At 42.6% G+C, this 23,384-nt stretch overlaps 1 protein-coding gene across 1 annotated transcript in view; it reads right to left on the bottom strand.

Moving 5' to 3' along the window:
* The window catches only part of DPYD (dihydropyrimidine dehydrogenase), a 527,599-nt gene that overhangs the window by 349,843 nt on the left and 154,372 nt on the right, over positions 1–23,384 (bottom strand). Inside the window, exons 7-8 of the mRNA XM_054564805.1 lie at positions 19,051–19,132; positions 11,646–11,733 (exon numbers count right to left, since the gene is read on the bottom strand). Of these exons, the coding sequence (XP_054420780.1) occupies positions 11,646–11,733; positions 19,051–19,132 (170 nt within the window). The remainder of the gene's footprint in view (positions 1–11,645; positions 11,734–19,050; positions 19,133–23,384) is intronic.

Below are 23,384 nucleotides of genomic sequence, written 5' to 3'. Positions count from 1 at the left end.
TTTTCATTCATAGAATTTAGCTGGCTTATGATGGCGATTATCTTTTTTTTAAAAATCCAGGTGACCTGAAGAGTCGGTTCCTGGGAGTTACAGCCCCTGGTGGCAAGCATGCCTTTTCAGGGCGCGCTCAGCCGGTGGCTGCGGCTCAGCAGCCACGGCAGCGGGACTCGGGCGCAGCTCCGGTGGCGCCATGTTTGCTTCCTCGTCGTCTCCCCTGGGCTTTGCCCTCTGCGGCTCACCGCCATGTTACTAGTAACCTGGAAGAAGCTGAGGCCTTATGTTCTGAAAGCAGTCATTTAGTAAGGCAAAAATAGAAGGTAATGACACCTCCAGAAAAAGCACGACCTTTACCTGGGCACAGCGAATGACTCAAGGTGTGCGCACATGGTCACGCAGGCAAACGCACGTGCACACACGTGAGAGCTCCGCAGCAGTACCTAATGCAGTGCCACGTCCATCACTGCATTCTGTCATTTGCCATGCAACGTGTCACCTAACTGAACATCGCTCAATCAGGAAGCAACAGATCACTCAACTGCCGAGCCCTAACAGGTGCAGCGGCAACCTTAGCAGCTCCGGGAGCCTGACGCGTGTTCTGTTAGGGCCCCGCAGCCTCAAGCCCCGGCTCTGCCAGGGGACTGTTGTTTGAAGTGCCTACTATTTATTCATCTTTATACATAAAACATATGTGCGATTTTAATAGTTGTATGTGATGCAAAATTTGAACATTTAGGGGATGTTACACCACATTAAGTTTAACCCTCATTTACGTCGTGGATGACAGATGCCGGAATCCCAACCGAGGCGATTTTATGAACCCGTTAAGTGATTTGTATTCAGCATGGCATTCAAGTCCCCATGACAAAGTGTACTTGAACAAAAATACCCCGCTCCTGACACATCCTTTACAAGTAATGTGTTTTCATTTTTCACATGTTGATCTCATTTATTTTATTCAGGCACACACACTTAAATCTGCAAGATACCGCGAGCTTCCACTACCTGAGAAATAATAAATCACTTCTTGCCGACGTGCTCACCTGCTGCAGCAAGGCTGCCGCTCATTAATCACACGCTATCGGCCTCCATCAGCGTCCGGCGTTACGCAGAAGCGGCACTTCATTCTGAAATCTGACTTTCATTCACTGCCTAGTCCCTGACCCCACAGAACTCGCTGCTCGGGTTTTGGAAATGTGAAACCTCCTGCGGTGCAATGCCTTTTACCACAAAACCCCTAAATGGTGTGATATTCTTTGAACTCCACATCACTCCGTCCTGAGCTACATCGAACTGGATCTCTAATACCTAAAATGGCAAATAAATGCAGTTCTAACATCCATGTAAAATTAGATCCATACGAATAATAAATTTGTAGTGTGTGCTATGTTTCTATGAATACATTTAACAAGTCAACTTTCTAAAACACAGAGGTAGGGATATACTTTTTAAATTTTTAGCATAAAAATTTCTTCTGTAAGAATGAGGTGTTAGGAGGTCGCAACGACTTTTCAAAACAGCAGCATCTTGGTCTCTGACTTGAATGTATTCCATTTGTAAATCTAAAGGTCCCATTTTCCACTGGCTCTTGATCTCCTTGGGAATCCTAACGACACATCTCACGTGACCTAGGGCCATGTGCGCAGTCATATTCTACCCACAAAGCAGCTGCCTGGGAGCCCAGAGAGAGAAGGGAGAAGGAGGCTCCCATTCAGAGCTCACAGATCTTCATCTCCTGCCCTTCTGTCCACGAGAGAGCCCTCCGCCATGTGTCCGCCAGTCCAGGCGCGGGTGTCCCTGCCCCACTGAACAAACCGGGTCCGGGGTCTCCACGGTGCAGGCCTTTGGCAGACCCCGTCCTGCCACTGCCCGGTGCTGGGAGCCTCGAGCCTCCGGCGACTCTGCAGTGTGCATCGCGGCGCCTCTCACGTCCAGGTCAGGGCTCAGTGCGCCAGCTCCGCTCCGTCCTGTCTCACGCGCCTTCCCAAAGTTCTCCTGCAGGTTCCTCTCTCAGTCTCTTTTCTCACTGGGGCTTTTAGCCTTTGAAAAATCCTGTTGGTTTTAATCAGGTGGCAATTCAGGAGAGGACCGATAGATACGCTTGTATTCGGCCTGACATTTTCAAATGAAGTCTCACTGAACTAATTATAAAACAAGAATTTCCATATCTCACTTTGTGTTAATACTTGGGAACTTATCTAGTTTCTTTTCAAAAGACTGAATAGAACTAGAAAATGTATTTGTAGGTGTAACTTTTCTTTCTTTGATCTACTTTCCAAGCATGAACCTCAGCCCGATTTCAGATTCAACTGTAATTTCTTAAGCCTGTTGCATAATTGAATTCTCTACCACCTTCGCTCAATTAGCACACTGGTAAGCAAGACCTAGGGCGGACAAAATGAGCTGCCACCTTCTATAGGCACCTACTTGTGAGAAAATCTAGAGTATTAAAATGTGTCATTTTAAGTTACATTTCTAAATTCTAACATAGGCAGTCTTGCTCATTAGTTGCCTTACTCTTGTGACTTCTGAAGTTGTCAATGTTTTATGTAGACAAGTGTAAAATAAAACCTAATTATTTCTTTGACAGTGTCGGGCCCCCTGGCAATCAATAATGACGCCGGGCCCTGTTGCCACTGCCGAGGAAGGGGCCGGCTTTGCCTTCGGCAGCACACTGCATGCAAGCGGGCGGCCACCCCACTGCTGTGGGCACAGACACACCCGGTCAAAGGTGCGGCCTCGCAGCGGGGTGGCTGGGGTCCAAAAATCAGTCCACACTGTTTCTCTCTTAGACGTGGTATTAGAAAACTGGCTGGAGAACCTCAGTAATATATTCAGATTAGAAATATACTTATTGTGTCACAAATGCGGAATATTGAAAGCTGTCTCCTAAATTCCTCTCCGAAAATCCGTGAATAGCACCATTCTCCAAATCATTTACCTATAAAGCTTAGCTTAAAGGAAAATTATTACTGAATGACTGTTAAAGCATACACAGTTATGCTTTTTGACTTTCACATGAAAACTTAAAAATTTTTAAGGCCAGCTAATTACTGAAATATACCTATAGGATCACACCTAATGAAATTATTCCATCTCTTGTTTCTATTCCCAAGATTGTATCAGTTTTAATCTACAGATAGTTCCTGTAGTTTGCAAATAAAACACAAAAACAAGACCAAGAAAACATTTTGTTTGGTTTTTCCAGAATTCAATTCTTGTTTATGCTCTATTAAGCATTTCAATTAGTTATGTTTATTTTAGTTTTATAAATTAATCTTCTCTACATTTCTAAATATACATTCCCTAATGAGCTCTAATAGTCAAGGAGATAAATATGAGAAAATGCTTTGAAAACAATGACAGAAATAATCTTATGTAACTTGCAAATGCTGATCAAACTATATCATTTCGACAATGCCTATGCTGTGATAATATAGGTTTACTTGGTTGAAAATAATCATTTTGACTATTTTAATAATGTTGGGTTTTACCCTATGTACATAGAGAGTAATACAACATTAAAAACCCTAAATGATAGGAATTTAGAAGTAAATGACTGTATAATACTAATAGCTATTTATTAAGTGCTCACTTATTTCTTGATGTTTTCATTAAGGTCTGTGACTGTAAACCATAAGGAAAAAGGCCTAAGTATCTAAACTGAAATATCAATTATTTGATTCAGCCTTTGCCCAAGTTCAAGCTCTAACCATCTCTTCCCTGGGTTGTCTAACAGCTGCTCAGCCCATCCCCACGTGCCCAGAGCCGTTACTCTGAAATTCACACTCTTGCCTGAGAGACGACAGTGCATAAAACCTCGTAATCCGTTCCCTCACTCCATCCAGTAAACCCAGGCTCCCTAGCAGGCTCAGCAGGCCCCCGTGGGCTGCGTTTGCCTAGCTCTCCAGCCCAAGGCCACAGTCAGAGATCGAACACCCCCTGAACACCCAACGCAGGCTTCGTCATGCCAGCTCCCCGAAAACCTGCTCTCCAGAGTCCCCCGCAGCAACAACCCCTTCCCTCCGACTCCTCTTTGCCTGCTGACCCCTACCCTTTCAACTCCAGCTCCCTCTAGTTAGTTTCCCTCGCCTCCTTTCCCCACCCCAGTAAAGACCCTGACACTTCAATTCATCAGGGTCACGGACAATGCTGGGCACCCCCACGGGCCTCCACGAAACTCCGCACATCTCTCATTGCCACAGTGTTGTCACTGTCACTTTGCACCCAGTGGGATTTACTCCATGAAGTCAAGGAAAATGTCTTTCCCTTTACCGGGTACCTAATGAGCTGAACCTCCGACTTCTTTTGGTCAACACGATGCCTGAGAAGATTCACCCGCGTTGTTGCGAATCGGTAGTTCATTCCCTCGGTTGCTGAGCAGCAGTATTTCACTGAGTGAATATGCCAGAATGTGTGTAATCCATGCATCTGTTGCTGGACATTTATGCCTTGTGTTTGTTTCCAGTTTTTGGCTAATATGCATTTTCATGTAGGAAGTTTTTGTGGACATGCTTTTGTTTCTCTTGGTTAAATACCTAGGAGTGGCATCAATGCGTTGGGGTAGGTGGATGTTTGACTACCTAAAAAGTTGCTAAGCTGTTTTCCAAAAAACACAGTAGACCCTCTGACCAGCAACAGAAAGAAGCCCCACGTGCCTCCCAGCCCTGCCAATCATCGGTGCTAGGACGTCAGCTGTTCTAACAGGCTGGGCGGGCTTCCGCCCGCAGTTTTGCTCTGCATTTCCCTGGTGGCTGCGGATGCTGACCGTCCTGTCAGGCACTCCTTGGCCGTCCCCATACATCCACTTACCCATTCGAGCTTTTTAAATGGGGCTGTTTATCTTATACACTGTGAAGAATTCCTTGCATATTCTGAAAATATGCAAATACCTTTGTCAGATACACACACACACACACACACACACACACACACAGGGTGGGGCCAAAGTGGGTTTATGGTCTAAAGTACAATACATGAAAAGGGTTTATTGTTATTATTTATTAATTTTTGTATTATTTTTTCATATAAACTGTAAACCTACTTTTGCCTCATCCTGTATATTGTGAATATTTTCTCCCAATCTTGCCATTGCATTTGAGGGGCAGTTTTAATTTTGACCAAGTATAATTTATTTCTCAAATCTTGAGGGTTTTTTTGTTTGTTTTGTTTTCCTATCTAAGAAGCTTCTTAAACCTTTCTAATGGTCACAAATATTTCTTCTAAGGAAAATCCCTGATTTTAATGAAATTACACAAACCACCACCGTGTCTGCAGCACAAAGCACTGCGTTAAGTTAACTTAATCATCTCCGCCGCTGAAGAGATGAGGGACCCTCACACCGAGGGCCGCACAGAAGCGAGGCCCATGGCCACGCGGGGGCACAGCGGGGCTGGGCCCAGGTCTGGCCAACCCCGAGCTCCCAGGTGACGGTTAGGCTGGAGAGTTTAAAGGTCACCAGGAGGCAGAGAAACCTAGAAGGTTTTTACTCCTAGTCCAGATCATGGTGAATGCTTGTAGAATGAATATATAATTTTGATATAATTAGCTCTGCCGAAACAGGCTGCTTGTAAATTGGCCCTCTGGAGGTTTGGAGAAAGGTTCCCGTGATCATTTCGTAACATCGCAGAACACACTGTGCCCGGCAGCGCGGGGGTGCATCGGCTTCCCACGGCTGGGGATGCGAATGCTTTGGTGTTTCTCGAAATTATTATAGTTTAGAAAGGTCAGTCCTTCCTGAGAAATATTTTCCATACCATGTATCTCAAACTATTGTTCTTTAACACGGCTAATTAAGTCTTCAACAGAAATCAGAACTTATTTCCTTTGACTAAACGATTGGCCTATAGGCTTAGCTCAAAATGAATTACCTCATTCCTCAACTGAGCAAACAAGACGTTTCAGGCTGCCATTTTTTCAGTTAAGTCATGCTACACCGTTGACCTAGACTATTGCAAAGTGAAATACATGCATATAGGATAAGAACTCAAGTTTCTGAATGAATGCTGAATTGGGCTGCCTTTTGCTGAATTCCACATACATTTATTTTATTTGTGTGTCTCTTTTGCCTAGTTTGCCTTCATTTCTTCCATTCCCATTTCACTGTACATAGTATTATATATTCACACAGTCGTCCAATTTTCACATATGCCCAGACTACAAAGCTCTGGTAATATAACATGATATGCTGAAAGATGAATTTTTCTTCCATTTTCAGCTTATGAAATGCCCTACATTTTCCCTAATTATAATATTCTCTAATAGCATGGTGGCTGATTCTATCACTATACTTAAGCAGAATGCAGGTTGTTGCTAAGGACTACAAATTGCTGAAATGCTAGTCTTCCTGTATTTCTGCAAATAATGTGCTTGTCATAAAAATTTACTAACAGGGTTATTCGGTGACCTGATAGAATTAACTCCTTTTCAAAGCAATTAATTACAACCTGAGTATAACTTGTAGCTGGTCGAACTGACTCAAATCAGCTTTGTGTTGGTTTTATTTTTATATGCTTAAAGGAATAAAATTTTGTAGATCTCCCAGAATATCCACTTAATAAATAATCACTGCCTTCATTGTAAGAAATTCAAGAGGCATTACTTTTGTTTTAATTACAAAAAACCAGTAAGACAACATTCAATAACGGTGTCATCCTTCTTGTTCCCTTTGTTACAATAAAATGCTGCATTTTCTCTTATTTGTTTTCCCATAAAAGGAAACTAGTATTAAAGCCAGCTATAAATATAAAATTAGTTAAGTAACAGTTTATTTCACTACTTTATTCTGCAGTTTCCTCTTCTCATTTATATTTTCCTGTGTGTGTGAGAGTCAGGAGGCGAATGAAGGTTCTCGTTCCCTCTCTCTCCGCCCCACCCCGTCTCCTCTGACCCCCGTCCCCAAAGGAAAGTGAACTCACTAGGCTGACATGTCCCACCTCGGAATCCTTCCCATCCCCACCAAACCATTTCTCTATTAGTGAGCACAAGTATTCGCACAGCTTCCAAAAACAAACATGTTTGCCAAGCTGCTCTTTTCTGCTCTCTTCAGTTCTTCCCTAGTTTGAGCCCCTAAGTATCATTTAAAATTTTTGTTTCTCATTTACTTCTTCAGCTTGCCACAAAATGAATTCCGATTTCTCCATCAAAACGACAGCAATGACTGCCTCCCCTGGCTCCCCCTGACGCCCATGGGCCCCGCCTCACTCCCAGGACCCCTGCGTGCAGTGCTGCGAAGCAGGGAGAACCTCGAGGCTGGGGTTTCAGTTCTGGCCTGGAGAACCTTAGGTGCCCCAGGCAAGCTGCTCACGCACCCTGGGCACAGTCTCTCAGCACCGAAAAGGGTGGAACTGACACCTACGCCCTGGGACCCCAGAGACCCCGAGGCGCCCCGTTATAAATAAAGGGGGCGCTCCACGAAAGCATATTTGATCGGTGCACATCTCTTTTTAGCTCTTTATATTAAAGTACCGCATCACTTCCTTGGTTAAACTTATTCCTAGGTACCTTATGTTTTGCTGCAGTAGTAAGTGGAATGCCTCCTTTGTCAAATATTCATTGGCTGCAGTGGGTTTATTCCTGGGCTCCCTGCTCTGTTTCACTGACCTATGTGCGTGTTCTTATGCCAGTGCCAGGCCATTTTCATTACAGTGGCCTTGGAGTGTAGCTTGATATCAGGTATTGTGACCCTTCCGACTTTGTTCCTCTCTCCCAAGATTGCTGAGGATCTCCAGGGTCTTTTTCGGTCCCGTATAAACTGTTGGAATATTTGTTCTAGAGCTGTGAAATATGCCATTGATATTTTTAACAGGAATTGCGATGACTCTATAGATTGCTTTGGGGAGTATGGGCATTTTAATAATGTTAATTCTTCCAGTCCATGAACACGGTATATGCCTCCATTGATTTGTAACTTCCTCAATTTCTTTCTTAAATATCCTATACTTTTCCGAGGACAGGCCTTTTACCTGCTTGGGGCGATGAGTGTACAATGCCGTCCGCGGATGATGTTTTGTTGAGTTGTACGCTTGAGACCTAGATGGCTTCTGTGAACCAATGTTACCCCAATAAATTCAGTGAAACATATTATATTATTAGGAGGAGCGGAGTGATCCTGGGCGACAAAGACAACCAGCAGAGGGCCCAAAACTACGCACAGCCCGGGTTGGCGCTGCATCCCAACAAGAGCCGACGGCTTCGGAACCCACGTCAGCCGGGAGAGCCTGGAAGCACAACAAGGCGAACGGGAGGTCTTGACAGGGATCTACCTGTTTGTCTCCATGATATGGGACAGCCAATGTTCCCACAGATGCTCTTCCCCTGCCTTTCTGTGCTCGTAAAGGTGACCAGTCCCTATTACCTGACTCTGCAAATTAAGATGCACTTTCTATAGATATGCTAATACGATCAAAGAATAATTGCCCTACATCTATTTTATCTCCTTCTGGGGGCTTTGCTGAGCTCATTAAGTGGTGATTTAATGAACTCTCAGCTGGAATTCCATTTCCCTCAGTTCTGATTTCTTGGAAGCCACCTCCCAATTATGCCCAAGTACTTACAAGTGACACTAGATTAGACAATATTACAATTTTTTTTAAAGTGGATTGGTAAAATAGCCATATCATTTTTTTCTTTTTCTTTCTTTTTTTTTTGGCTTAAAATTAAGTCAGAGTTATTATTTTAAAATAATCTACTCAGAATTGTGCAAATAATCCCTAAACAACTTCAGTTTTTATCTGTGGACAGAAGTAAAAAGGGTGGTCTAACATCCTTATTCCATTTTCTTCCAGAGAAATAGAAAGTATATCTGACTGTGTACAATTTAGAAACTCCTGATTAAGAAGCTAATTAATAACTTTGACAGAGAAGAATTCTGGCTCTAAGAAGGCACAAGAGATTTAAATAAAGGCCACACTGTAGCAAATTTAATAGCACACTCTCTCAATGGATTTTCTTAATTGTAATGATCTCTTCTTCAGCTGTTACAATATTTGGGAATTATAGTTCAAAACTATCCTTTTCTGATGGTAACCAAAAAAACAGCAGTTGGTGGCAACAATGAGAAAAGAGAGACTAAGAATTAATAAAGACTATTTTGCAGAGTGTAAGGTCCCGCATTCCAGATTTTAAGTCAGATGCTTCAGTGTAGGCAGCTGTCCCCAGCTAAAGTGTCAGCTTCGCATCACTGCGTCTGTAATAGTGACTCCTGGGTCATGAACGTAAAGGGAGAGGCGGCCCATGCCCTGGTTCCCCTGTCTGTTAGACGCCGTGTGGACCAAGGAGCCCCCTACGGGCCACAGACGAGAGGCAGGCACAGAGGATGGCTCCCATGGGGAGTAACGGAACTAAACGTGCGTTTTGTTTAAGCCACTACTATTTTCCTTTCTTCACACGGCCAGGCCTGTGTCCTAAATAATATACAATTCCCATTCCAAAATTGCCTTCCCCCCGCCGAGTGGGAGAGGCCGATGCAATAGCGAGTGAACTTCAGCGATGCCCTGGGAGCACGGTAAACAAACGAAAGCAGGTAGGACGGGAGGCTGTCCAAGTGACAGGCAGCGACCTGGCCATGGAAAGGTCGTAACATCCCACCTCGGCAATCAGAGTGTCAAGTAAACAATTCCTGCAGGGTCAGGCTGCTTGTCTTCCACAGAGAGGAGCTTTTTTTTTTTGTTTTTTTGTTTTTTTTGACAAGATGAAACTTTCTTGTGTATATTCATATAAAAATACTGAAAGAGAACAGAACGGTGCTCTACACATCACTACACCAAAATGTCAAAGGATTCACTTCCCAGCATGAAAATGAACCACAACACAAACAGGAAAGGTCTCCGCATTTTTGACGCTGTGTTCACACCGCGTTACCGAGTCAAATGGAGTATCGTGAACGGGCACAGAATGATCAAATAACATATGTATGGGGACTTAATGGAATGAAATAAAAGGAAAAAAATGAACCACTATTGATTCTTACACATAAAAGATAGTGCTACAGCTGAAACCACTCAGTGACAAGCCATTTCATTATTCCAAATTTTTGTTATACTTTGTTTCTTATGCAATTGAGTTGGAGATATTTCAATGTACTGGTTATTTATTTGGCCCCCATGTCTTCAGCACAGAGATCCTTTGTCGGCAACGTCCACAGAAATACAGAGCTGCGTTTCATACACAACTGCATTAAAGGAACACATCTCTTGCATACGACTGCTGTAGGAAACCGCCATGGTGAGTTTCAAATTTGAAAAGATCAACATTCTTATTCCTGACTAGATCTTCCATTTATTATTAACTGAGCATTTCGGAACAGGTGCTTGTCGAGAGCAACAGCAACACACTGACCCAACACTGCAGATGTTGTCACCAGTGGGACATACTCGATAGACAGCTGCCTTATTTGTGCTAAACCCTCAACACAACTGTCGAGTTGAAAAGCAAAGGCAGAGTCACTACAGGGCCTCTAACAGTGGAACCCGGAGGAAACAGGAGACCTTTTCTCCTCTGTCGCTGATCTGGACGGTGACATCTGTCCTTACACGAAGATGAGAGAGAAACAGGGACAACAGTGGCACTCAATTCAGGAAGAAAGGAAGCTCAATGCAGACACCTAGAAACGAGGAAACACCAAAAATGTCTTCCTCTCGGTAACTTTCCCTCTAAACAGAGGGAGTGACAGAAACGGGCTTGGACATGGACGCCACTGTCTAGGAAGACATGGCGGGACATCGCGGGGAGGACACACGCAGGCTAAGGAGCCCGGACGGGCTCGCTCGGAAACGGCGGGAGAACAGGCGGGCCCCCGGCCCCGAAACGCTGCCCGGCGCGTGGGCACGGACGAGACGGAACCGCTCTCCTCTCTGAGCAGGTCTGTCACCTAATACTGACAGTCAGAGCGTGTAAACTGAGGGAGATACTGAAGAGGAGGCAGACAAATGAAAAGACGCCACGACAAGCCCACTCGGTCCACATGCCCCTAACTCTCCACGGCACAATCATTCAAGAGAGTGAACACAAGTTCACGAGACAAAGAATAAATTAAACCCACTGTTCTCCCCGGTTCCTCAGTAAACAATATGTGGACAGAGGACGGTGCTCGAAAACTCAACCTCCCTGGGATATTTTGGCAAAATATGGAAGCACAGACCCATGACATGCTTCAGGAGCTACACATTGAACATGTGGCTTTCAGAACTATGGTTACACATCTTTAAAATTCAGCCAGATGTGGACACTCTGTAGGAAATTTTGAAAAAAAATGAATGGACCAAGAAGACAAACCAACGCTGTCCTCGATTATGAACGTAGCTCATTTGTTTTATCATGAAGAGAAAGCGGGAGCAGCTCAACATCCCAAAGCCCCAGTGCTGAGCAACCAGGACACGACCTGAGGACCTTGCACCTCCTGGAGCCACTCACCGCTGACGATGGCCTGGGAGCGAGCAGGGAGGAAAACGCGGCCTCACCGAAGCCGCCCGCACCTGCGGGCAGGCGGCACCCTGTCACAGAACAGTTTCCCTGGCCGCCCCTCTGTCTGCTGTTCTCTGAACAGACACAGCTTTGACCGTGGACATGCCTGCAGGCACTTATTCTGGACACTTTCAGGAAATTTTTTTAAATATTATACAACACAAAATTAAAAGTAGGCTACTCACCAATGCCGATGAAAGCGGCTTTGTACCCCTCTGCTTTCAAAGTGTGAAGAGTCATTTCATTCGCTGAAAGGCTTTTACCGCAAATTATCTATAGGAAACAACATGTGAATCAACATGTGAATAATCATACTTTGACATCTGATTAATAAAATCTTGATCTTCAACATCAAAAAAAAACCCAGAAACTGGATACACATAAAATTCCATACACGTTGAAATATTGTTGTCTGTTAGTATATAAGCTTACACACAAATTAGTGTGTGTAAGTGCAACACTAACAGGTTGTACTTAAGGGCCAAATGCACTTTGTGCCTTTTAATGAAGTAGCAAAGGGAAAGCTAGTGATTTAAAGTCAAGCGAGTGACGGTTCATAGCTCAGTTAATACGTTCTCGGCCCTACGCGCGGGCACTTTACATGACGAAATGAGAAATGAGACAGGTCCTGCCCCGATGGCGAGACCTGTGCAGAAGGTGTACCTAAATAAACATAACACAGTGTGACCGCTCCAAGTCTGCGGGAACCCAGGGGACGAGAGCTTCATTCTGCCCGAGGTCGTAAAGATGACAGGCGAGACCGAGAGAGACAGCAGGATTTCAACAGGACCTTCTCACAGGAGGAATAGGGTTTTGACCGGGATCACTGACCGGGGGAGACGAGTGAATTCAGGAAGTAGAGGGGACTCAGCCCTTTTAAAAGCCACAATGGTTCGCTTCGTTCCCAGACATGGGACAGTTTTCAGATCTGGACCCTAGAACGGCAGAGGTGGCCCGGTCCTCCGAAGAGGGACCCAGTGACAGCCTGGCGGGCAAGTGCTGCAGTGACCTCCCCGGCCCTCATGCAAAGGGCACTCGGCCATTTGCCGCGGTGACTGTGCAGTGGGGAAAGGACGTAACCCCGCGTTTCAGGGACACTGGACACACGCTCCTCCCTGGTGCCGACACACTGACTCCTGAAGACGGGGACCTGCAGGGATGAGGCCAAAACTGGAGCCTGGCTGAGGCCTGGCTCCCAGTCAGCCCACGAGATCCCAGACCCAGGGTTCACCGTCACTCAAGACATTAGACTCGTCTGCTGGGGACGCCCCCACACTGGTCTCTGGTCTGTGCAGCACAAGGTTCAAGGGAGAATAACGGGCAGGACTGGCAGCCCCTTCAGGGCTCAGAACACACGGGATACGTGGGGACCTACGACCGAACAGGTGGCGTTTCTGGAGCACGAAGAGCAAAGCAAAGCGGAGAGGGAGCAGGGAGGGCGGCGGCCGGGCGCGCGCCTTACAGGACTGTTGTGTGTCCCCAAACCATAACTGTGTTCTTATCCTGCCAGACGGAACGACCGCCTGGACGGTCAGAAGCCGGGGAAAACCCAGGTGTCATGAAAAACTCACATTCAGCGCTCTGGAACCTACCAAAAGCCACAGAATACACCGCAACATTACACCCACTATTAACAGTGACTAATACTAAGAATCCACTAACGTGCACTACCGTTAGAATCAGCAGGGTTAGCATATACTAAATGTAGTTCTGAGGCTTTACAATTTTGACTTCTTACAGCTTTTTAAGAATAGACCTTTTATTACGCTCTTTCTGATCATTCAGAAAAACAAAGTTCTACTGTTTACTTCATGGAATAAACATGCTCGATGCCACTACATAATAAAGGCTGGACATAAAAAAAAATTACAGGTCCAAGCGCTGTACGTACGTTTGCTCAGAGAGAAGAACGCATTTGTGGCTGAGAAGCGGGCACCTTGCGGGGGGTCGGCGGCAGTGACCTCAGGACGCTGCCTCCACATCCCTTGTCGTTCACCTGCTGCGTCACAGAGGCTATTCCAGAAAGACCTCCCGCCCTTCCGGTGAAGGGGTGAAGGTGTGAAGGTGGGTGTGCGTGCGTGCGTGCGTGCGTGCGTGCAGGGGCGCGTGCGCACAGCAGCCAATGCCTCTGGCTGTGGCGCACGCGCTTTATTAAGCGAGTGTGGCGACTTCCTCCGCCCTCCACCCCCGTGGAGTGAGCATGTCCCAGCGTTGGCGACGCGCAGGAAAGAGGCGTGGGGTGTTTGTGTTTCCACGGCCCGCGACCACCCCAGTGGGCGGTCGTGTGTGCAATTGGGGAAGGAAACAAGCTGAATTACACTCTCATGTCTCAAAAACTGGGAAGACAAGCAGCTAATGAAACGCACTGACGACAACAAGCGTCAGGGGACTGAGAGGCACCGGGACTCTGCCTCTCTGTGCCGGGCACCTGGTCAGGTTTCCCATTAATAAACCTCAGACTCCCGAACGTGTGCCAGTCACAAAGAACGCGAAGAAAGGTATTTTGACGAAGAAAGCCGAAACTCTGCCTGTATTATTAAGCCTCGAGAACTCGGGCAGAGACGTGCACAGCTCGGCTGCACTAGCTACACACGACAGAAACATCCCTGTGGCGGCGCCCCTGGGAAACCCGGCAGTAACTGTTAAACGGAAACGGTGTTCCGAAAGCCACTGGTGGGTATTTTGCTCACGTTTTTGTTCTTTAGCCCCCCGTACTTTTATATATGTAATACTTTGCCATCTTGATATTTGCAGATGTGGATTATAGAATGTGTCATACCCTCCCCGGATGGCTTTAGTGACATATGCCTGGGCACTCAAACTTCTTAGCTAAATTCAGAATAAAATTCATCCCACTTCAATCACAGCGTACGAGTCCTTACTAATCCACTGTAAGGGCTGACTCTAATAAGCCCTCACCCGAAGTTCCACCTACTATCCACTCTGGACTGATGACAGCTTCCTTTGTACATCCGCAACATGTATGCATACGTAGAATACGATTTATAATGTAGGAGAAAGGCTCACGGCTGTTTTTGGAGTGGAACTCTTTCTTTTCATGAACTATGTGATACCCAGTATACAGATACACAGAAAATAATGCCTGGGCTCTTCACATGTTTCTGATAGGATATTTGGCCAAAGAGAGAAAATATTTCCAGAATCTCTAGGGCAGGACATGAGCTGGAAGAGGTATTAAAATAGTTAGCTTTCTTTAGAAATGACAATTATTTGTCAACTGTCACTGAACGCATTTCTCTCCTGGGGCAGATGGAAGAGTTTATGTTAGTTTTCCAACAGCAGCGTATCACAATGAAACACTTCCTTCAGAGAACCATGACGAGAACAAGAGGATGGAGAGAGGCCGTCAGGAGGGAGACCTCGGCCCACCCGCTGCGGCCCACTGGGCTGGGCGCCTCCGCAGAGGGACCTCCGTCAGGCCAGGAAGCAGGGGAAATGGCAGCCATTACAAGTTAAGTTTAATCAAAACAGAGTTTTATCAAACTATTCTGAGAAGTGGAAAATACATGTCTTAAACTTATTTTAAAAATGCAAGCTCTTTATGCAGTTACATTATTAGCTTTAAAAATTAAAGCCATTAGAAATATTATAACCACTATGAAACAAAAGTATTCATACCTGCCTATTCTGAATTGTTAAACAAAAGAGGGCATTTCATCGGAAAGATGAGTAACATCACCTGGCACAAGTGTCACCACAGACTTTATTTAAGGCCACCTAAAGTTAAAAATAATCTGCAGCAGTCTGCATTGAAATCTTTACAATAAAATTGAGAGATTTTAGAAAAATGTAATGGCTACAAGACTATTTCTTTTAAAGAAAAAATAGTTTTATTAGAAATGATCCCTTGATGTGAAAGCAATTGAGTATACCTGACAAATAAAAAACCGTATAGCTGGCTGATATGTAAACACATACAAATCTGAATTCTATCAAAAGACTTTATATAAAAATATCATCCTCAACAACTCTGAGTAAAAGGGAAAAACAAAACTAGGGTTACTGAAGAGAAATAATAATAATAGTAATAAAAATATATGGATGCTGACAAGGTTCTGTTCAGAGAGAAATTAATAATTTTAAAGGGTTTCATTATTCAACCTAGAAAAATACAAATTAAGTAAATATATAACTTGAGAGGTTAAAAAAGAATAACAAATACATTGTAAGGATAGCAGACAAAGTATTAATAAAGATAAACTTAGCAATTAGTGAACAAGGAAACATAAAACCCTGAGAGCTGTTTTTTTTGAGAATACACTAACTTTACAAACCACTATCTAGTCCTATCAAGAAGAAAAGTTAAGAATGCAATGTGCAAGCTTAGGAATACAGAAGCAAATATAATTACAGGTACAGATGAGATACTTTCATTGTATATTGGAATAACATGTTCAGATCTATGCTAATTCACTTAAAATTCTGAATGAAACGTAATTTTTTCTAGGAAAATATATATTAGCCAAGTAGATATGAGAATAAAATAGGTGAGAAGGCTAATAACCATATGAAAAAAGAAAAGGTCAAAGTTCTGTCTCATAAAAAGGCTTTCAGGTCAGAAGGATAAAATCCTTAAATTTAATGTGAGTCTCAAGATTCTATTCTTACCAACAATAAGGTAAATAAATGCTGGGAAGTTTATTTTTATGAGGCTAGGGCTCGCATTATTCTATTACCCAAATTCATGAAGATAACAAAAGTAAAGCAAGACAAACAAAAGCAGGGTTTCAGTAAATCTGAAAATCTACAAGGAGAGCAACACTATTTTACTGTTCCCTGCTACAGTTCCAGTTTTAATATTCATGTCCTCAGTAAGTGAGTGCCAAAGGAAATGTGTAAGAATGCTAACAAAACAAATCCCGTTCTATATGCACAGCCATAATAAAACATGGCACTAGGTGGATATATTCTAGTGTACAAAGGTTAACATAACTCAATACACTAGCTGAAGATAGGTTTTTTACTAATTAAAAAACTTAACACGCCTTCTCCATTAAAATAAAAAAAAACACTAAATAAAATTTTAATATTCTAAGTCTAAAAAATATTCATTCGATATGATTAAAAACTGCTATCTCAGAGAACAGAAAGATATCATAGGTTATCACTCCTTTAACACATACTAGAAATTCCAGCCAATGAAGTCGTGGAAGGGAAATGACATATAATATACAAAGAGCAGATAACATTCTCATTATTTTCTTGTGACACAGAGTTGACTTGAAAAATCCATCTTAGTGTTAACAAGAACCAATCTATCAAGACATTACATATGAAATAAATTGAAATTATTCAATAGGAAATTTAGCTAAAGAACATCATTGGTAGTGAAGATGATGAATTAAACTCAGTTCTGGATATGATGAGTGTATGTTATTTGGGTGACAGATGTGTTCATTAAACTATCAAGAATACAGGACTAGAGTTCAAAAGAAGGATGGTTCTAGACTAGCCCTTAGCACACTACTTCGCAAAAACGAGTTCTCCATAATTAGTTGTTGAATAACTGAAACAAACCCATTAGAAAAAGAAAAAAACAAAAACAAAACAAAAATGCAAATAAAAACCAAGATAATGCTAGACCTACACCGAAACACACACAAGTACATGCACACACAATGAGAATGCATCATATTCTACACAGGAGTGAACCACAATGGACCTAAAGTACAATTCACTTCATAGCCAGAAAGTTATTGTTGACTTTAAAATACGTAATGTTAACTGAGAGGTACAAACACAAGGCCAGGCATGAAGAATCTGGCAATGAGGAAACGGAGGAGACAAGTATAGACCACTTTTTAAAACGTATCCTCTTCCGGTTAAAGTGGACAGGTCATGAAGCTGTAGCATCTCATCAATGGATGCAAGTTCTCAAAGGCGGCAGAGAACTTCATTGCCCCTTCTCCTCGGAACCGCTCGTGCAATTGACTGTTCACAAAGCCAGTTTCAACACTTCATCTGCTTTGTATCTTAAAACAACTGGACGTGGGCAAGGTAGTATTAACCTCCTCTTTAATTTATGTTCTGATTTTTTCTTGGTAATATAATAAATTCAGTGGGTTTAAAATGCAAACAGACGAAAAGCTGACCAAGCCTTGCCATACCTTCCCAAGGGCACTGTGCGCTCTCAGACCCTTTCGTCTTTCCAGAGACACTCCCTGCACACGAGGGCAGGTCAGTTCGTTATGCCCCAACTTGGGTGCCGCACATTTTCCTGTGAACGAAGTGACCAAAACTAGCGACAGTGACTTTGTCCAGGTGATCTGACTACAAAATCAGAAAAGTAGCAAGATGCTCGCAAAGGTGTATGTTTTCTGACACTCAGCACATTGACCGTGTCTTTTGAAGAGTTAACCTAATAAGAGCAACGTGTATGTCCTGGTACTGCAAGCACTGAATGCAATTAAGATACATTTAGAAATGCCTTACATTAATTTCTGATTAATCTTCAACCTTCAACACCTAACATCTTAGTTTGAAGTCTCAATAAATAATAATGTCCTTATTTAATGAGATTTAGGTTATGAACTTGCATTCAAAATGGAGGGTATATAGAGAACTTTTCAAAATATATTTTTATAATGCAAAAAAAAAAATCATTACTAAATAACCTGTTTTGGACACTGAGTTTTCATAAAGCTGTGCTCTTGCTGTAAGACTTTGTTTAGTGATTATGTGTAAATGTTTCATTACCGAACTGCTGCCAAATAAAATGTAATTGGAAGTGTAAAAGCACAAAATATTGTTTTCAGTGCTTCCCTTTTTAGTGATTATTTTTATTTCTAAATGCAAGAGCCGTAAGTAGTTTGTTAATCACTTTTCAAAATATCTTTGCATGTGCTTGCAGAATGTATTATGTAAATCAGAGTCCTTTATCTGTTGTTAGATCTATTATAAAAAATCAACACTTTTGAAACAAAAAATAGCAATATATTCAAAGGAAGAGCCAGAGTATAATACCCTTAAATAATAGAAAAGAATAGAAAGATCTAAAGCTGTACACTAAAAGTACGACGTGTCAACTCTGACCATCTATACGAGAACACCGCATTATTTGAAAAATACAAAGCTGTGGTATTCTGCCCCACTGATCCATTGCTTAGGCTGAGGAAGGATTATCACATTAACACTACTGACGTGATTCATGTAATAAACAAAATAAACCCCTGCAAGAAATTACGTTCCACATTGGGAAATACGCATGCTGCAGAGCGCACACAACTTGCATGGGAAAACAAAACAAAAAAAAACAAACGTGATTGAAGGAACCAAATCCTTCTATCAGCTGCACTGAACCCCTAAAGCAATTGAGGAATTTGTTTCTTACAGACAATTAATCACATGCAGGCATGCCAGATGAGAACTATTGATTGCCCTTTCCCGGGCTGGTGGCATTCAGACAGGATACAGACAAACGCCCTGAGCAAGGGGAAGCATCTTTCTGCTTCTGCCTGGTGTAGCTTTTAATTGTTCTTGCCTAAAGCGTGGGACATTTTGCTGTTCATCTTTAGTGTGGAGCTTACTCCTCTCTCTGAATGATACACATGTACTAAGATGTTCATTTACCTTCACACCGAGGTCCTTCATAAGCTCAACCTCAAAATTCACAACATCAAATGGCAGCCGGAACTGAGGGATTTCAGAAGAACTAAAAAAAAAAGAGAAAGCATTTGTTGAAAAATTACCAGTCTTAAAAATGCAACATATCTTTCTGATCAACATTAAAGGACTATGTGTCTCTTCTAAGGGTCTTTACATATCACATATCTGAGACCAGTGAGGACATCCACATTTTTATATGCACAATAAAATATTATATGGGCTATAGGAGAAATAGTAGAAACTGATGTGACTATAAATAAATGTAAACAATGGAAAACAAATAATAGAGAATTGGCCAAAAACATTTCTAAAGCTATAAGTTTATTAAAATATTCGGTTGATTTATCTACTAGTAACTTTGTAAGAAATTCCTACAAAAGCCATCTTAAATACTAAAAATTAGTTGAAAGTATAGCTAAATGTTTCACATTCATATATACATATACATGGCTTTATATATAGTCTTTAAATATACCTGTAGCTCAGTGATTTTTCAACCCGTGTGTCATGAGAAATTTTAAAACATGCAATAACTGACTCTTCAGGGAGGGGCACTGACCTCTTTTCCCTCAGACTGTAAAATTTAAAAAAATGACAACAGCCAACACAGTAGCCGTCTGGTGTGAATGAATCAAAATTACACCTATTTTTTATGAGGCTCGAAAAAAACATATTGTTTGGTGCACCACGGAATCTTAGCAATGAGCTTAGGCGCCATGAGGTGGAAAGGCTGAAAACTGCCGCTAGAGCTCGTGCAACTTCACACCTGTGGCTGGGTGCTGCTGCGCTCTTTCGGGCCTCACGAACTTCGCTCCCGGTGACCCATAGAACATTTTTATAGAAAACCCGTCGTCTTCTACGAAAGCAGTAAGTGCCCCAAAAGGATACAGTCATAAATAAGTCATATTAGTGCAGGCTCACCACCTGCACTTAAAACAAAATCAAACAAACAAAATAAAATGATTCCTAAAATATATTTCAATGCCATAATAGTTTAAACAATTCAAGGTAAGCAAAATTAACTTTTCAATGTCTTACAGTCATAAAAAGACTATGTTTTTTACTTATTTATTTTTTCATTTAACAAGCATTTACAAAGTGCCATGCGCAGGGTTAGCTACTGTGATTTGATGGCGAATTTTACCAAATTCCCACTTTTAATGAGCTCTCCTCCGGCTGGAGAAAGTTCCGAAAACAGAGCCTGGCAACGGAATGCAGCACCTGTAGTGGGAGGCCTTTATCCGGGCCCCTGGGAGGTGAGACCGTGAAACAGCACGGAATCGCTGGCGGTGAAGCTGCTGCGTCCTCCGGGGCGCACCGGCACCCTGCCACTGGGTGGTGGCTTGAGAACTGGATCATTCAGTTCATTTCTGTGCATCAAACGATCAGCAAGACCCCACGCGCTGGGCGGCAGAAAGCACACAGTAGTGCGCAGTGTAAACTCGGGGCCCGAACGGAGCGCGCGCTCTCTGCCTGGCTAGGGTGCGCGTGCGCGATCGCACGTAAGAAGGAATCCGGGCCTAGGTCTGTGATAAGAATCTCGCAAGCTGACCTGTCAGCTCCAGCCCAGCCCTCAGAAGAGGTCACACTGCTCAGGCACAGGGAGCCCTGGTCTGTGTGACCTAACAGAATGTTCCTCCCCAAAATCTCACTTTGCCCTAAGGATTACTCTGAGCTCAAAGCAACTGAGAAACAGCAGGCACAACCTGGAAAGCTCTCTGCCCGACAGCGGGACGTAAACAGCAGAGGCGTGTCTCCCATCCGTGCGGGAAGCGCAGAGCTCTCGATCCCCAGCAGACGCTTCCAGACGCCTCTGCGCAGAGGGGCTCCAAGGGGCTCTCACCTGCAGACCTGAGGAGCCCCGCCCTCCCGGGAGAGGCCCTCCCACGCTGCCTGCCTGCCGCCTGCCCTGCCCGCTGCAGGCCGGCCCGAACTCCCTTCCCCTGTTTTGTCACTTCCCCACAGATCACTGCTCTTTGTGAACATGCTACGTACACCTCAAGTTCAGACCCGTCCGGGTCACTGAGGTCCCCCATGTGCATGCCTGACACACGTGTTGATAAACTCAGTTAATCTGTCTCTTTTCGGTTTATTGCACAGGCCCGGCCACTGGACCTAAGAGGGTAGAGGAGGTTCCTTCCTCCCAGCACCTTCAAGGGCTGAGTTGTGTGCAAATGTCACAGATTGCAATGTGAACACCAACAGATGCCCTGTCTTGATGGACATGGAGAGAGATTTAAGTGTGTATGTATGTGTGTGTGTGTGTATGTATGTATGTATGTGTGTATCTCTTAAAACCTGTTAACACCATCTTTCCTTATCCATGCCGTTATAATAGCAAGCCCTTTACCCATTTTAAATTCATGTCCTGAACAAAGGAGCCACAGTTGGAAAAAAGCAGAACTACTGCTTATTTTATAAATTCATTGCAACATCAACAATAATCAATTGGTTGTGTTCAATACAATAGGGATTAAGTCCTTGGTCTCCTCCACCAACTCTAGTGATTTTGTACGAAGTAGTCGGGACCCCAATTTACCAGGGATAAAAGAATCTATTTGGATGAAAAGGAAAAAGAAAGATACAACTTGACATCACCTCTTTAAGCAATTGATTTCAAATACAAAGCTAATTTAATCGTTTTTAGCCACTGTGAAGGTACAAGAGAAGGAGGGACATCTGTGAGAGAGAAAATAAATTAACAGAAGAGCGGCGTGGCCGCACCTCTGGCTGAATTCCAGGGCCAGCGTCTCTCATTCTGTGACGGCGGCACACAGTGCCTGTCTATGCCGCAGGACGGTCCAAAGGAGACCGATAAAGCGCTTCAGCCTGTCCCTAGGGACCGGGGAGAGTTGAGGGCATGGGAAAGGAAACAAATCAATAAAGAATTTTTTAAAAAGTAACATGTTTAGTCATTAATCCAGGGGAATCTGTCCCATTAGAAAATGCTCAGCAAATATATAAAAATATAAGTTTAGTGCCAATTTATATGATTTAGAAATGCCTATCCTGCATTTGAGTTAAAAGAGAGAGATGCTAACAGCCATAATCATCTAGCGAAACTGTCAACAGAGAATTCATAAACAGGGCTTGTTCCATTTCAGGCTTCTTGTGCAAATGCAATTAAGGGACAAAAAGATTTTTCCTAGTCTACTAGGGTATACAACAATTAAGTTCATATTTTTTAAATTAGCTCATATATTTGCTGATGTGTGTAATTGAAAAAAATGTACAATGTTTATACATATATTGCTAATACATTATGTTTCTCCAAATTAATAAAGCTGCAGTAAAATGCCATTATAAAAGATAGTTCAACTCATTCCAGCACAGTAATATGTTAGGTATTTTACTTTCCAGGGTAAAGAAATTTATAAAATACATGTAATCCTGTAAAACTCATGGTGCTGAAATGTCAAGGTAGAAAAATAATTATTTCTTGGCAATCGGGCTGTGCTTCATACCTACTTTTATGGGTCTTCCTATTATGTAATATTTTTGCTTGATGATTCAGTCAAATAGTTTTATATTAATGTAAGTTTGTCTTTGTTTTAGCATATTGTTTTTTGACCAGTACTGAAATGTATACATTAATTGACACTCATTTTTTGGTGTCATAAAACATAAGCACAAATTTTAGCCATAACTTGATTACATTTATTATTTGTGATATTTAATATGAAAAATGTGTTTTTTAAATAACAGTTCAGTAGCCATCAAAATTTAATGCTAAGTATAGCAACAGATAAGCAGAATGGTTGTATTTTATAATTCATTTCTTTCTGATGCAAGTTGAGACATTTAGGAAAATAACAATAAATTCAGTGGTATTATTAACTTACTGCCCAAATACTTTCTCATTTTTACACCAAATATTTTAAGCAATATTCACTCCCTACTCATAATAAATTTTATTTCTTTATGGTCATAAACACGATCTATGTTCACCGTAGAGCTTCATGTATTTTAAATAAAGTAAACACCATCCAATTTCTAGGCTCGGTTTGAATGGCTGAGAGTCACTGATACAAAATGGACATTTTTCCACTTCAGTGTAGTGCTCTTCATGGAAATAAAGACCACGTGACTGAATCTTGGTATATAATAATCATACTGGCTAATATCAAACACTGTTTTCTTATATTTATGGTATTTATGAGATAAACTGCATGGATGTACATTAAAATGAAACATTTTTAGTAGACTCTGACATAATCAAATATAAAACTGAAAATGTGAGCAGGACAAAACGTCTATTACCCCACAAAATGAACTGCCCAATATTCTATGGAGCTAGG

Source organism: Pteronotus mesoamericanus, unplaced genomic scaffold (genome assembly GCF_021234165.1).
Source record: "Pteronotus mesoamericanus isolate MK-2021 breed Mesoamerican mustached bat unplaced genomic scaffold, CSHL_Meso_final scaffold_99, whole genome shotgun sequence".
In the NCBI taxonomy this organism is placed as follows: Eukaryota; Metazoa; Chordata; class Mammalia; order Chiroptera; family Mormoopidae; genus Pteronotus; species Pteronotus mesoamericanus.
The sequence above is the reverse complement of the archived record's forward strand: the minus strand, read 5'-3'. Positions and strand labels throughout refer to the sequence as shown.